This window comes from Haliotis cracherodii, unplaced genomic scaffold (genome assembly GCF_022045235.1).
Source record: "Haliotis cracherodii isolate W230 unplaced genomic scaffold, xgHalCrac1.p SCAF_1, whole genome shotgun sequence".
Classification (NCBI taxonomy): Eukaryota; Metazoa; Mollusca; class Gastropoda; order Lepetellida; family Haliotidae; genus Haliotis; species Haliotis cracherodii.
Genome location: NW_027266264.1, coordinates 50,876,082 through 50,891,258, shown reverse-complemented (window position 1 = coordinate 50,891,258; position 15,177 = coordinate 50,876,082). Strand labels below are relative to the sequence as shown.

General features: G+C 38.3%; 1 protein-coding gene across 1 annotated transcript in view; it reads right to left on the bottom strand.

The window, feature by feature from the left end:
- Nucleotides 1-13,132, bottom strand: part of LOC139479059 (uncharacterized) — a 103,889-nt gene extending 90,757 nt beyond the window's left edge. Inside the window, exons 1-7 of the mRNA XM_071261813.1 lie at nt 13,096-13,132; nt 11,577-11,896; nt 10,783-10,924; nt 10,009-10,114; nt 6,872-6,940; nt 4,373-4,608; nt 1,519-1,569 (exon numbers count right to left, since the gene is read on the bottom strand). Of these exons, the coding sequence (XP_071117914.1) occupies nt 1,519-1,569; nt 4,373-4,608; nt 6,872-6,940; nt 10,009-10,114; nt 10,783-10,924; nt 11,577-11,896; nt 13,096-13,132 (961 nt within the window). The remainder of the gene's footprint in view (nt 1-1,518; nt 1,570-4,372; nt 4,609-6,871; nt 6,941-10,008; nt 10,115-10,782; nt 10,925-11,576; nt 11,897-13,095) is intronic.
- Nucleotides 13,133-15,177: the final 2,045 nt, after the last annotated feature.

Below are 15,177 nucleotides of genomic sequence, written 5' to 3'. Positions count from 1 at the left end.
GCTGGGGACATATTCTAACACAGAATCCCCACACTGTGATTTTTATAAAGAAGTGAGCTTGTATTGTCATAACCGAAACAAACAAATGTGTGAATACAAATACTTAATATATTTAAAGCCTATTCTCATAACACTATGTTATTGGGGAAAGAATAAATGCTAAATCTGTTTCAAGTACATAATGTGTACGATCTTTAAAGTGACCAGTACCTCTGTCAGAAAATCGTTCTCTTTAAGGTGTTAAGGTCTTTGTGGTCATAGACTAGCCTATACTACGCTCGATTTAGCAACATAAAACATGCACAAATGCAACCTATAATTGAAATATGAAACCTTATATCTTTTTCTACAAAATGTTAGTTTGATTAACCCTTACTTGTTCACACAACATCAATCTTTGAACACCCTTACTTCAATCCAGCAATACAGTGAACACACTCAATGCCTCTTAGCTTTATGTACCATGCTACATCACTAGTTGACCCGTGAAGATCCGGGGTAGAATAGGTTTTCATCAACCCATGCTTGCTGTACAAGTCGGCTAAGCTTATCGTAAGATCGACTAACGGGATCGGGTGGTCAGGCTTGCTGACTTGGTTGATGCATGTCATCGACCCCAATTACACTGATCGATGCTCATGATATTAATCACTGGAATGTCTGGTCCAGACTCGATTATTTACAGACCGCCATCATATAGCTGGAATATTGCTGAGTGAGTTGTTAAACAACAAACAAATCAACCACCAACACTACTCCCTGTGTTATGCGTAAATTGTCATGCTTTCTTGGGATTGACATTATCAAACTTGATACTTCCAGATTATGTGCTCATTCCTGTTATAATTTACAGCCATGTCATTAACTTATTTAAAATCATGACACAGTCATCAGAGATCTGGGATTTTATTCATTAAGACTAGTTTATGCATCTGTTCGATAAATTAATGGGACCAGGATGCCACCTGTGTTATGTCAGGTGCAACTAGGTTTTCATGTCAATATGCACCTTGTGCAAGTTAAATCAAGTCCCATAAATCGAGCCCTGCTTTACATTTGACAACATACTGTTATGTAAAGTACTTTTTTTGCAATATTTAGTAGTCTCATGAGTTTGTTTTCTTCTACATCAATAATGAAGCAGAGAGACAAATAGCAATAAATACGGCTGTTGCTTCCAGCTTGGCTGTGGTAATCCTATTTCTGTGCTGCTCCTATAAATGATTTTGATATCGACTTGTCGCTGCACAGAGCTACGGGCTGTTCCGTTGTGTTTTCCTAATAGATTCCTTAGTCGGAACATACCTCACTTACAATCCTGCCCTAATGTAATTAAAATGTATTGCCTCAAAAATGGCAACACATTTCGCTTCCTTGTCTTCAAATATGTGTACTATGGGAAAGGTGGTAGCTCTTTATAGTGGCAAGTCAATCTAAATCGTGTATAGAGAGCAGAGAAATGGCTACCGCAGCTTGCTGGAGGTGGTTGTATTTACTGAGAAAGGTTCTGTATCTCACCTTTGGCTGGGATGGTATAGTTGGCTGTCCCTTCTGTCACTGAGCTGGTACCTGGAGATATACAAACATCTCATAAGGCCACAATAAATTAATTGGCACATTTTTATCCATTTGTTTTAAAAATGTTAAGCGGGAGGCATATATATTTTTTCAAGGCATCTCTGTACACTAACTGTGGATGGAACTGCTGGTTGGTTGGTTTGTTGTTAACACTGCACTCAGCAATATTCCAGCTATTTGACGGGGGTCTGTAAATAATCGAGTCTCTACCAGACAATCCAGTGCTTAATATCATGTAATTGGGATCGATGACATGCATCAACCAAGTCAGCGAGCCTGACCTGATTCATATGAAGCATGACTGTTTGTCATGACTATGTATATGGCTTATTTCAGAAGTACAAAAGTACGGAACAAGTAGAGATTTTCTTCATCTGTACAGCGTACAGTGTACAATGATGTGAAGCAGGATGTTTGGAAGTGAGGCAGGAAGGAAGGTTAATCGAACACTATGTCTTGCTTAAACTGAAGCTGATGATGGCTAAAAGTTTGGCTGGCTGTTGCTTAAATCTGGCTTTAGCAATATTTCTGCTATATGGCAGTCTCTAAACAATCAAATAATAATCAGACCAAACAATCCAGTGATTGACATGAGCATTGATCCAAGCAATTGGAATACAATCACATGCAATCAACCAGCCACTGACCCTGACCACGTGATCTATTTAGTTGCCTCTTACAACAAGCATAGGTTGCTGGAGACCTATATTCTTACCTGACATCACCATGGGTTGTGGCAGAGACCATAAATCTAATTTATTGTCTCTGGTCATGGATAAAAGAAATAGCAAGGTTATTTATTTGATATAAAATGTAATTATGTACTTCTGTAGATATCTCCTCAGCAGTTCAAATGCATATATCAACTGAGAGATTGCACGGTCATTTGGTCATCTTGGCCCAACCTTATGAAAGTATTTAATTTGTAACATGCTAAATATTTCCAAAACAGATGAATTACCGGTAATTGCAATGCAGTGTTCAAATTAAGAGGGTTCCAAGGTTTTACCTTGACCTACAAAACTCGGGGTCCAGAGGACCCCCAACTACTAATTTCAATTTTTCTGCATCCATTCTATACATTTGTGTGCACTGGATGTGTAAAACAGGCGGTTCCTGGTTTGCTCCTATAAGACTTGTATCTACCTTCCAAATGATTAACATTTATATGGGGCGGTCAGGTAGCCTAGTGGCTAAAGTGTTCGCTCGTTACACTGAAGACCTGGGTTCAATTCCCGACACGGGTACAATGTGTGAGGCCCATTTCTGGAGTCCCCCGCCATGATATTGCTGGAATATTGCTAAAAGTGGCATAAAATAATAATCACTCACTCTATCACTTTGACTTTTATGCCAAGGTTATTACTTTCAGATACTGCAATGGAACCACTGAGTAATGACCCATAATGCACAGCCTCTACCGTGCAGAGAAATCACAGTACAGTAAAGTACGGTTATAACGAACTCAAAGGGACTACTAATTTTAGTTCGTTATAACCGTAGTTTGTTATAAGCATATATACAGCATAACTACAGCAAATAGTTGGGACCAAAAAAGTAAGTTCGTTATATCCGTCAGTTCATTATAAGCATGTTCGTTATAACCATAGTTTACTGTAACTCCAAAACACCTATACTGCCGTGGGATAAACATCTTGCTGCCGTGCTACAGAGGACTCATCTTCCCAAGGCAAGAGAGTTAACTGACTTTAAAAGTCCAGTTTCCACTCTTGCCGAACTAGGCTGGAATTCCTGGGCTCGATCGTAGCACCACCAGAGGCTATTATGAGTTAAGTCCTTTCTATGCCTCTCCTATTGACCTATCAGATTCAACCTCTCATATCACTTGCATTTGCTTCAAACAAAACGATGGTGCCCAGTCAAGACAGTCTGATCGATAATGAAGATCTATATTGTGATAAAACGAGTCTTACAACGCAAAGTACATCAAATCACGTGAGAACTTTGATTAAAAACATGGAAAGATTTAGAAAATATCTGTTGACAACGAGTTAGCGGTGCACATGCTTTGAAAATCCTGCAGTCGACCGAAATCTGCATGACACTTTACGAACCGGATTTCGATTTCGGTGAGCGATTTTGATTGGACTATGCATAGACTCGTTAGTCCAGCCAAAATGTAACTCCATAATACCAGCCTAGTTCGGCAAGGGTGGAAACTGGACTTTTATAGTCAGTTAACTCTCTTGCCTCGGGAAGATGCAGAGGACTGGGAGTGAACTTGTTTCAGGTGACAGTCAGCACTAGTCCACCTTTATCGCACTGTCAATAATCTGTTTGCTTGATGTTAAATGGCATACTCATTCCATTCAATATTCCATCTAAATGATCGTGGCCTGTGAACAACTGAGTCTATACAATACAGTGTGATATTGTGGGCAACAATCCACAGCAATGGGGCTACAATCAGATGAAATCCACTATGTCACTGAGTCTGACCACCTGGCCCATTTGTGGGCTTATAGGAACCAGGTGCTGGAGATCAGTTCCAACCTGGAATCCCCAAGTAATCAAGCCAAGGCCTGGGAAACCAGAAGTTGACTGACCAACATGGGTACCATGACACACACTCAGCCAAGTCACATGTTATAACCATGCACTTCTCATTTTAGAAGATTCATAAGAAGGTGGGTTCTGATGGGAGTCTTGGGTAAATGTTTTAGTTTGCCATCATCCCTGCAAACCAGGTACATTTCTAAAGGCTAAGTTACCTAAAAGTGATTTGACAGTTCCAATGTACATTCCTGTCTGGTAAGCTAAAACGTAGGACTACCTGAGACACTGACTACGTAGGACTCAAAAGGGTTGAAGAATCTGCCTGGCAAGGTAAGCGCTGTATTATCACTGCTAAACCCGGCTCGATCCTCCCAAACCTCTCGTGGCAGGTCTTCCAGTTGTACTATCTGTATATCCCATGTGTAGCTGACACTGCCCAGTCCGTCACAGTTGCTGCAGGTTACTGTCAGGGTCACAGGCTCACTAGAGTCCCCTCCACACCCTGAGGTACAGCTGTGGACCAGAGATATCATCTTAGGATTTGTGTAACATTATGGCTATCATGAATGATTCAGACGTCAATAGGAAACAAAAAAATGGTGCTATGTGAAAGGATTCCTGGGATGCACTACCTTGAAATGGCAACCATATTGCAAAAATATAAAATAGACAAAGTTTTTTAACATTTAGAAAATCACAAAATATTGTCCATGTATGAATATATCATTTTCCATTATGCCAGTTACACTCTGTCGATGAAAACAGTGATTTTGCATACAGGTCAAAGACTTGGACCTAAGAAATTTAATAAGTCAATGGCAAAAGTCAATAAGTCAAATAAACAAAGATGGCGTATGAAGTAATATCAGTACTTTAAAAAAATTGGGGCATAGCTTCAGTCACCCGGCTGCCCGTACAACATCTCATTCACTTATATAGGACAACTTTATCTTAAAAACAAGCCATCATCTGGGTATTTACAATTTCTGTGTGACACCACACCTCTCTTCATAGTGTAAGTGTTCGTGATAGAAAACGTGTGATCATCAGATGTCCGAAAACCTGTGATCCGACGATAATTGTATTGTGTCATGAATAATAATAAAGGCATATATGATGCTGAAAGCTCTGATCGAAAACAGGTATATGTCTACAGGTCACTCTCTCGATTGACACCGAACTTTATGAGAGCATTTCATTGGTCATTAAAATCGATACCGTAAGTGGGAATACTCCTTACTATTTACTTTTTTATCATGAAATTATGACATGTGTGACCCCTTGCTTAGCATTTCTATCGGATAAAAGTCTGACAACTGAAACAAACCATCGGTCAAATTGAAATTTTATCGGTCAATGACCTGTGACAGACGGCCATCTGAAACCCTGGATATCTATACACTATAGAATTTTTTATACTATGTGAGTAATTACCCGATGTAGCCTTTACAACTTGCGTACATGGATGTCTTGACAGATGTATAACTACTGATTGAAGGCAGGCATGAGACATACATCAACTCTACTGCTGTGAATAATGACTAAAAAAGGCAGATAAATACCCATTAGACCAGACCCAAAGGAGTAAAATATATTATACCAAAAAACTATGAATAACCATTGTTAATGATAACTTTTGATTAAATACTCAATGGCTCAAAATCTCTGGAGCCCCTGAAGCAGCCCCTGCATACCAATGTCAAGCTCTACCATTCTACCGGAATAAATACACTACCTCGTATTTGATACGGGTATCATACAGTAGTTGTGTTTGGGACTTTAAGTTTGCAGTGTTTCAGCAACTATTTTCAGCCTCAAGGACTTATCTAGATTCCGAAACTAAGTGCCTTGACACGCAAATTGGGAAAAAAAATCATGATATTAATAAAAATTAGATTTTTTTTAAAGTTATGGTTTTCATACTTTGTGAGGAAATGGGAAAGTTTTAATTAAAACTGTGAATTTGTACTGTTGTTTGCTTCAGACTTGGGACTGAATATCTGTCTCTGATCAGGTCTAGATGAATCCCTGAGCCTAGTAATGTCTTATGTTTGTAAGTTTTTGGTCAAATCCAATTTTCAAGTGTATACTTTCTTTTGCACAGCAGTTTCTTCTGCCCCAAAAAACAGTGTTTATGTATCTCATATCGCAGTTCCTAGTTTTCAGATAATGCTTAATTTGTTCCCAGAGCGCTAAAAAGAGCCAAAACCTACTTGACTGAAAGTAAATACACCAGGGTCAGGCACTTCAGTGATGTAATTTCTGCACCCTGCATCTTGTACACAAATGCTTATTATTACACATCAAGAGATAAGACACAATAACATTGATACTAATAATGAGTTACTAACACGCCCAATGTGAAAGGCATTGTAGTTAAAAGTAATAGGTAAGGCGAAATGGGGTTTAGAGTCGCGTTCAAGATTATTGCACTTCAAAAGCGACGTTCATGCCTGTGTATGTCTGAGTGTGGCTGCTTGTATTGGTCTGGACTTATGCCTATTTTACAGTGTTAGCAGACTGAGATACTGCAGGTGCTGCAGTAACATGAATACCCCACTCAGACACAGTATACTGACTCTGAGCCAACCAGTCCTTGTTTTAGCCTCTTAATGCCAAGTACTAGGCAGGGTAATAACAAGTACCATCTTTTAATGTCTTTTGGTATGACGCAGCCAGGGATCAAACTCACGACCTTCAGCTCTCTGGGCAGACACTCTACCAGACCACGGAGGCGGTCCGAAATGTGACAGGTCTCTATTATAATACTGCTCACCTTAAAACCAATGATAGTTCTGAGATTTGTAGTAGTGTCCGTCCTATTGACAAGTGATGTGTTGATGCTCTGAAAGAAGTACATACCAACTTGAATGTCTTTATCAGATATTTCTTTACTACCATGTGTACAGTTATATTCAGGCTATTTTCTAGTGGTCTATACGTTATCCCTTCGTATTCCACACAATACCTCTGGTTTCCTTTGACACTTGACGATTGTTTATATTCTCATTATATCGTTACATTGTTGTGTTGTGTATGTATATAGATTCTATGAGATTGTGATGTAATTATGTGATGTAGATGGGGAGTTTTGAGTAACAGTGGAGAGAGATGGCGTGTTACGGGGGGCTGAACTGATTGTGTCTGTGTGTGTGTGCTATGGCTGTTATGATTCACTTGCATATTCGATGAATCAAACCGTATCCCTTCATGAATTGAATTCGTTATTTGTGGTCACCTGAATCTAATAATTACAACTTAAAATTTAAAAGAGAGTTTTTTAACTTCAAGTTGTCTGTTATTTATAAACCAAGCCGTGCAGTAGTCTGTTGTGTTGGTCATCTACTACTCCACCCTGGTTAAACGGCTGATTGTCTATAACGCTCATCAATTATTTGCACCCCAAAGGTAGCATCACTGTATATTTGTGTAACCATGGTTATGCAGTCATGTGCATTTACATCATTTTTCTAAAAATATACATAAGAACTTATTATATGCATACGTAGACAACACTCTTATATATTAATTTGATAGTAATGTCGTCACTGGTCACTGTCGCATTTGAGCAGATACTAGTCCCTGGATAAGTGCAGTATATAAATGTATGATTGTATTTGTTACCCTATATTCGTGATACGTATCATATTTGCCTCATAGTGTATTTGTTCCAGCCTTAGTGTGTCCTAATGTCAGTTGGGTCCATCGATTGCACCACGGACTTAAATATGTCAAATACATGATTAGATTATTCCTGGTGTAATTTCTACACATGTAATAGTTAGACGAGGGATATTACCTACAATAAGGGCTCATAATAGGTACTGTTTCCCAACACAACGCTAAGTCTATTATATAAGTGTAGAGCTGCAATGTCTCGAAGTTAGCTTGGAAGTTCTCTATTATGTTAGGATTTACCAAGATCTATCTACTTTGGTACCAGTAGGCTATCACTGGAAGTCCAAGTCTAGTGTCAACCTGACCCTAGAGTTTAAATTAAAAACGAATCCAACTAAAGTCTAGAATGATTAAGCATTGTTCTGGACACCTTTGGATTTTCCGTTTCATTTACCAATTTACATATTATAATAAGATGACTTCATTTCTGGGACTAAATCTTAGTGTAGTCCAAGGCATGAACAATGGAGTTCCAGGCTGATATGTGGCATTATTCAATTATTGTCCAAGACTGATGTGTGTTGTCTTATTATGGCACATGTCTTGGATTCCTTAAGCCTAATACAGATGGAGATTTCAATGTGAGAGCAAAGAAAATCAACCACTGAAGTTTACTTCTTACCAGAATAAAGATATATTATATGCATAATGCAACATGCAATTTTGATAAATTTAATGATCCAAAGAGCTAAACTTTTTTTTTACGTCTCACAAGTCAAAGTTGTTGCCTTGGAAACTGGAACAATTTTTTTATATATTAAAATCGCAAACTATCAAAAGGCATCAGTTCTCCACTAGACCTATCTATGTACCAAGTTTGAAGAACTATAGTACAGTTTTCAAGATCAGCTCCAGAATGACATCTCACATGGATGGACAGTCTGATGGTGTCTATTTTGTACGCCCCATAAAACGGGTTGCGGGGCATAATTATTTGCAACCACTGTGTGAGTATGGGAAACAATATCTTGCATCCAGTAAAACCCTGTATTATCCATGGTGAGGAATGGGGACAGTATATTGTCAGGAGCTGCTGCCGAATCAGACGCGATGACACCAAGCATATTACTCTTGTCAATTCTTCTTCAATTATGATATGTATGTCATAAGCTGCAGTTTAAGGATAGTAATATATCAATGCATCCCCTTGATTAAAATTATTATCTTCGATTGGACGTGTTGCTGTAGAGCTTGGTCAAAATGCAGACCTAGCTCTACATTGAATGCACAGTATGCCTATCTCCATTTTTACCATTGAATATAATGCAAACACTTTGGTGTCAGGAAATACGTTGAGTGAAGCCGCATGAGTCCTGTGTTTCGATGTGGGTTGTCGATAAGAATTTATGGAATCACGGACAGCCTTTAAACAAAATATGGGGCTCTTTATGCTCCAGCAGTGTGTTTACACAGTAATACTTCATATGAACTTATGACAGGAACTAAAAGCATGTAACAGGCCAGCTTTGTAAGCTAACATGAGGCTGGCACCGCTAAAGGAAAATAAGCAAGCCTTGAAAAGGTTTCGTAGGTATATAGAAAAGCACCAAATAGCAAGCTCTCTGTCAGCAGGGTTAGAAGCTAACAGTTTTTGTCCACTAGTCCTTATAATGATAACATATAGCAAAACCCTTAAAATGGGCCAATTTCTACTAGTCCTTAGGATACCTTTACTACTGGGCAGTTTGGTAAGGACTACAGGACTAGTGCCAATTTCTAACGCTGCTGTGGTCATCAAAACTTGAAATACCGGTACATTCTTTTTGTAGATTTCTATCGTATTTTCTGCACAAAATATATTGTCACACATCCTTTTAATATTGTAGTCACAGCAGCTTTACATCTTGTAACCTATTATTGTTCATATAATTATTTAAATGACTGTAAAAGAAGTTCTATTCTAAAAATATTAGCTTCCGTGGTGATGCAGCCGTCAAATCATCTGTTTCAATCAGAAGGGCTTTATTGTGACTTGATACCTCTGATTGACCAATCAAAATCAAGTATTTTACAAATTCATGGTAGATTGGAAAATGAACTACTGGGTTGATATGTTTCATGAAAAAATGTTTGACAAGTTTCAAAATACTTATTATGCTCTGGAAATTGAAATAGTTAGACTGACAGATAGACAGACATACATGTGAGTCTCTCTATCACCCAGTAATCTACCGAGGTCATTAGAAGTAGTACATCAGTGTCATTACATGAGTGAATGAGATAGATGAGTCTCACCTGGTATGTGGCTTCCTTGTGTTGATGGTGTTGATGCTAGAGGGCTGATAGAGAGCAGTAAAGATGTAGGTCTCTCCTCCACTCTCAGGCATCACTGATACAGCATCTGCAGGAGTAATCATGTACAACAGAACATGGGTATAAGGTAACATTTTTCAATTTTTGTGGGACATTATTTTTCCTTTTAAAATCATTGTGCTCAACGTTCCAATGTTATTTCTAATCCTTGTCGACAGATGTTGATATTAGTGCCTGAATTGTGTACAACTGAGATGGATTCTTTCTGTGGGGACAAAAAGGTAATAAATGACATCTGGATTTCTTTTACTCTTTGTCAAGACGTTTCAGGGCCACTTTTAGCTCCTTCATCAGGTGACTGCTGTGTAAATGCATAGAGTTAATAAATATATATGAATCATGATACGTTTACACAACACAAGGTGGGCTGAATGTATAAAGATAACTTATAATATCATGATTTGTATATTATTTCTGGGCACTTACTCAGCATTCATGTGATGAAGGAGCAAGAAGTATCCCTGAAACATCACAACAGAGGAGAAAAGAAGTTGCTATCCATAAAAATGTCATGTATTCATGTTCTTCCAACTTCTAAATAGCTATCAAAGACTCCAATAGCAGGGTGGCGATATGGTGCAACTCAACAGGACCGAGAAAAAAGGTTTCGAGGCAGAGACTACCAATGAGGGTCTGCTAAACCAATCATTATTAACTTTCAAGCTTAATGTTGAACACTATTGACTCAATCCTTACTTTGTTCCACAAGGCTGAAGTGGAGACATGTTCTGTTACTCTTGCTCTCAGCCAGTAGATCAACCTGCAGGTGTTTGGCGGTAAAGTGGCAGGGGATGGTGAACATCGGGGCAGCAGCAGCTGCAGATTTACCTCTTGTATCCTGTACAATAGTAAGCCAGTGAGTGAGTGAGTGAGTGAGTAAGTTGGGTTTAACGCCGCTTTTAACAGTATTCCAGTTATATCGCGGCGTGTCAGCTTAATGTGGGAGGAAAGCCCGAAGCGATGCAGGTCTCAAAACGTTTACCACTTCGGTGAAACCCACGAGCACGGTATGGTGCTGACAAACCTAGAAACATAATCGGGGCGAACCGGGATTTGAACCCACAATCATAGGTTTCTGGCGTGTCCAAGGGACGCAACTGGGCACAGCGAATCGCGGCACCTTAGACGACTGTGCCACCCGTGCCCCTAGTAAGCCAGTGAGTGAGTGTGGTTTAATTCCGCTTGTTATATCCCATTAGAGGTCTATGATGTTTACTACTTCAGTGAAACCGATGATAAGTTGTGGTGATGACAAACCCAGAAACATAAATAATCAGGGTGAACTGGGATTCCAAATCCACGACTACAAGTTTATGGTAAGCATAATTTTTTAAGGTATGAAACTCTGAACAGCATAGCGGCCTACTAGTTTGACTACTAGTATATATTATAATAATTCAACCAGAACTGAAAAATGTAATTGTCCCTTCACACATTTATGCTTTTAAATAATGGTTTGAATTCAGAATATGTATTTTAGTATTGAATACCTTCTTAATTTCCTTTTTGAGGGTTTTTGGTTTAAGATACTTCCAGGTCAAAGCATCATGGGAATAACTTATTTTGAATGCTTTCAATGCATCCAAGTCTTTGTTTAGTCCATCTGCAGCCAGTCTGACTCCTGTGAAGAGCACGGGTTCCATGACAGATGCTTGTATCCATGGGTGACAGTTTCCAGGAGAAGTGACACAGCGGAGTGCAGAGGAGTCGGATGTGCTGGTAGTGTGGATGCAAGAGGGGTCATGGGACATGGTGAAGGAAGCTGTCAAGGAATACTGGAAGATGCCGCTGCCTCCAATCAGCAACAACACTGAAAAGATACAGAAATACAATTTAGTTTCTCTAAGCTTTGGCCATACCGGAAATAATTAAGTTATTTAGATGTTCATCTCTGTCCGCCTCACTACCAAAAACCCTACCAAACATTCATTCTTCTTGTGAATCACCATCTTCCTGAGTCAAGGGAGTAAACTGACCATAAAAGTTCAGTTTCGAACCTTGCTGAACTAGGCTGGAATTTCTGGGCTTGATCTTAGCACCACCAGTGGCTATTATGAATTATGTCCTTTCTATGCCTCTCCTATTTACCAACCAGATTCAACCTCTCATATTACTTGCATTTACTTGAAACAAAATGGGGGCGCCCAGTAAAGATGATCTCATCGATAATCAAGAACTATATTGTGATAAAACGGGTCTTACTTCATGACTTGCATCATATCACGTCAGCACCTTGATAAAAAACATGAAAAGATTTGGAAAATATCTGTTGATGAAAAAACAACAACCAAGCAATGACAATATCGCCTTCTTCCTGTGTTCTTGTAAAATTGGATGAAAATATATTCATGTTAATAAAGATATTGTGGCTTCATTAGCTTAATTCACTTTCATGCATAGCCAGCCAAATGCCGGACTAGATTTAAGGAACTTGATTTAACCTGCACCAAGTGCATGCTGACATGAAGAGCTTCTCCAGACAAAACCAGGTTGCACCCTGGTCCCACAAATTTATCAAACTTGAAATGTAAATGCAAAACCTATATGTCTAAAAAAATAAAATCTCAGATTTCTTATGACCAGTTGTCATGTGTCATGAATTACATACAACACAACGTTTAGTAATGTAGTATGGTAAAAAAAGCTGATAGGTAATGAATGTGTTGTGTTGAAAAGATCAATGTAGTGTGGACAAGTAAGGAAAGTCATTCAAAAAGTTAAATATTTTTTAATTGCACCATGTGCATGTAGACATAAATATAAGGTTGCATTTTTCAATAATAGATAGCACTGGTGCATGTTTTATATACAGTGATCCTGTGATGTAGTTAAATCGAGCCCTGAAATGATATTATTTCTTTGATTCACCAAAATGTTTGAAATTCTACTTGCCCTGACATCTTTCATATCAGCGAGTGAATGTTCTTTTAAGGCACAGTCACCAATAGTCCAACATGCTTCTAGAAAACACGAAGCCAACATTTCTGATACTGTAATAGAGGAACTTACCTGAGACAATAACCAGCAGCGATCGAACCCAGAACATGGTTGCTGATCACAGATATACCATCATTTAAACTGAAGGAAAATGTAAAAGGTATTTCATTATAACAGAACATTCACAGAATCACAGCAGAAAGCCAGCAATGAACTATATGATCATAATGAATCACAAAATGAAGAATCATAATATGTAGGCTATTTACTTTGACAAGTGTTATAATATTGTGGTGCTCACATCTATATTTTTACTAAAATTATTGCAATTAAGCATGTAAACTAACAGAATTTTTAGGGCTGGGACGATACACCAACTGTGCGATCCAATACATATCACGATACCTTGCTAAAGATCTGATACGTATCACGATACTTGCATGTGGACTTTTCTGTGGTGAGTGAGCCATGTTTTTTTTCATAGACAGGATGGCCTAATACATAGTACACTAACGATTTACAGATGGCAGTGTTAAGTATGGAGCAATGGATGGAAATATTTATGTTTTCACTACTTATTTTCACTAGTAATTAGTGTTTGGTGTACCATTTATTGAAGAATACATTTAAGGTAAGAATCAATACTTTTTACTTTGTGTGCAATTGTGATTGATGCTCGTATCAAGAAGTAAAAAATTGCGATCCACTGAGGCATAGGTGTATCGTCCCACTAAGAATTTTTACATTCATTTTAAAAAATTCATGCATAACATATTATATTTATAATTCTTTTACACACTCTTAACAAGAAAGATATCTACCAAAATCAATATTAATAGTAAAGTATATGCAGACAGATTAAGTTCATCCCAGACTTGTTCAGTGCCATGACTGTTGTTAATACACACTCAATCAGCAGTCATGGTCATTATCTTATAGAGGTTCTACAATTCCTCAATGTTTTTGTGCAATTGGTTATTCTTTCAAAGGGAAATACTTAATTACCAAATAGCACATTCATATATATTATAAAACACGTTGGCGCATGTATCGAATTGATGTGTGCTTGTCACAGGCTGTCAGAAATTCTGGGGGAAATTACCTACTATAGAAGTTGTATGGTACTGGCTTAAAAGGTTTGTGTTCAAAAAGTATTTTAAACATTTGTTTTCAATATTTTTCTGTACATTAATTTCCTGGCAGTTTATCACATATTCGCCAAAATGAAGTCATTGTGGCGAATGGTTGCAGGGTATTTCAAACATTTGGACCTGTAAAGATCCGGAGTAGAACAGGTCTTCAGCAACCCATGCTTGCCATTAAAGGCGACTATGCTTGTCGTAAGAGGTGACTAGGGGATCGAGTGGTCAGGCTTTCTGACTTGGTTGATGCATGTTACGATCCCAATTGCATGGATCGATGCTCATGACGTCAATCACTGGATTGTCTGGTCCAGACTCGATTATTTACAGACTGCCGTCATATAGCTGGAATATTGCTGAGTGTGGCGTTAAACAACAAACAAACAAACATTTGAAGTTGTGGGGTAGAGTATTGCTATGTTATCACTATTCAGGCTAGTAGTTCTTGTTTCATTTCCATCCCTGCGAGACCCCCACCTACATCATCAATATTAAGACACTGGAGTATGAAGGAAGGACATACAGAATTAGGCTGTTATGCTCTCTCTCAACTTTATTCTCTTGAATATATCATGAGACAAACTTTATCAGGGTACTGGCCTTCCACAGCCTGATCTGAGCTGAACGCTTTTCAAGGACAAATCCTTCATTGTTTTCTATTCATCCCAAAGTAGATCAACTAGGCCTAGTCACTTGAAAGTTCAGATGAAACACTGTCAACTGCAACAGTTTTAAGCTGTAAGTTTTCCTTGACAGTTAGTTAGCTACCTTCCCCAATCAATTGTCAGACATGAACTCAATTGCAATGTTGCTCAAAGTTGTATCAGGGAAGTAAACAAAGCATTGAATTAAAATTAAAGAGCCTACATAATTCTCTGAAATGTTCTAGTGGACAACATTTTTCAAGACTGTTAATACAATTTCAAGAACCTTTCAAGCACACTGTTTAAACTAAATTCATAAAATTAGTGAAGGATAAATTCAAGCACTTATTTCTATGGACCCTGCATTC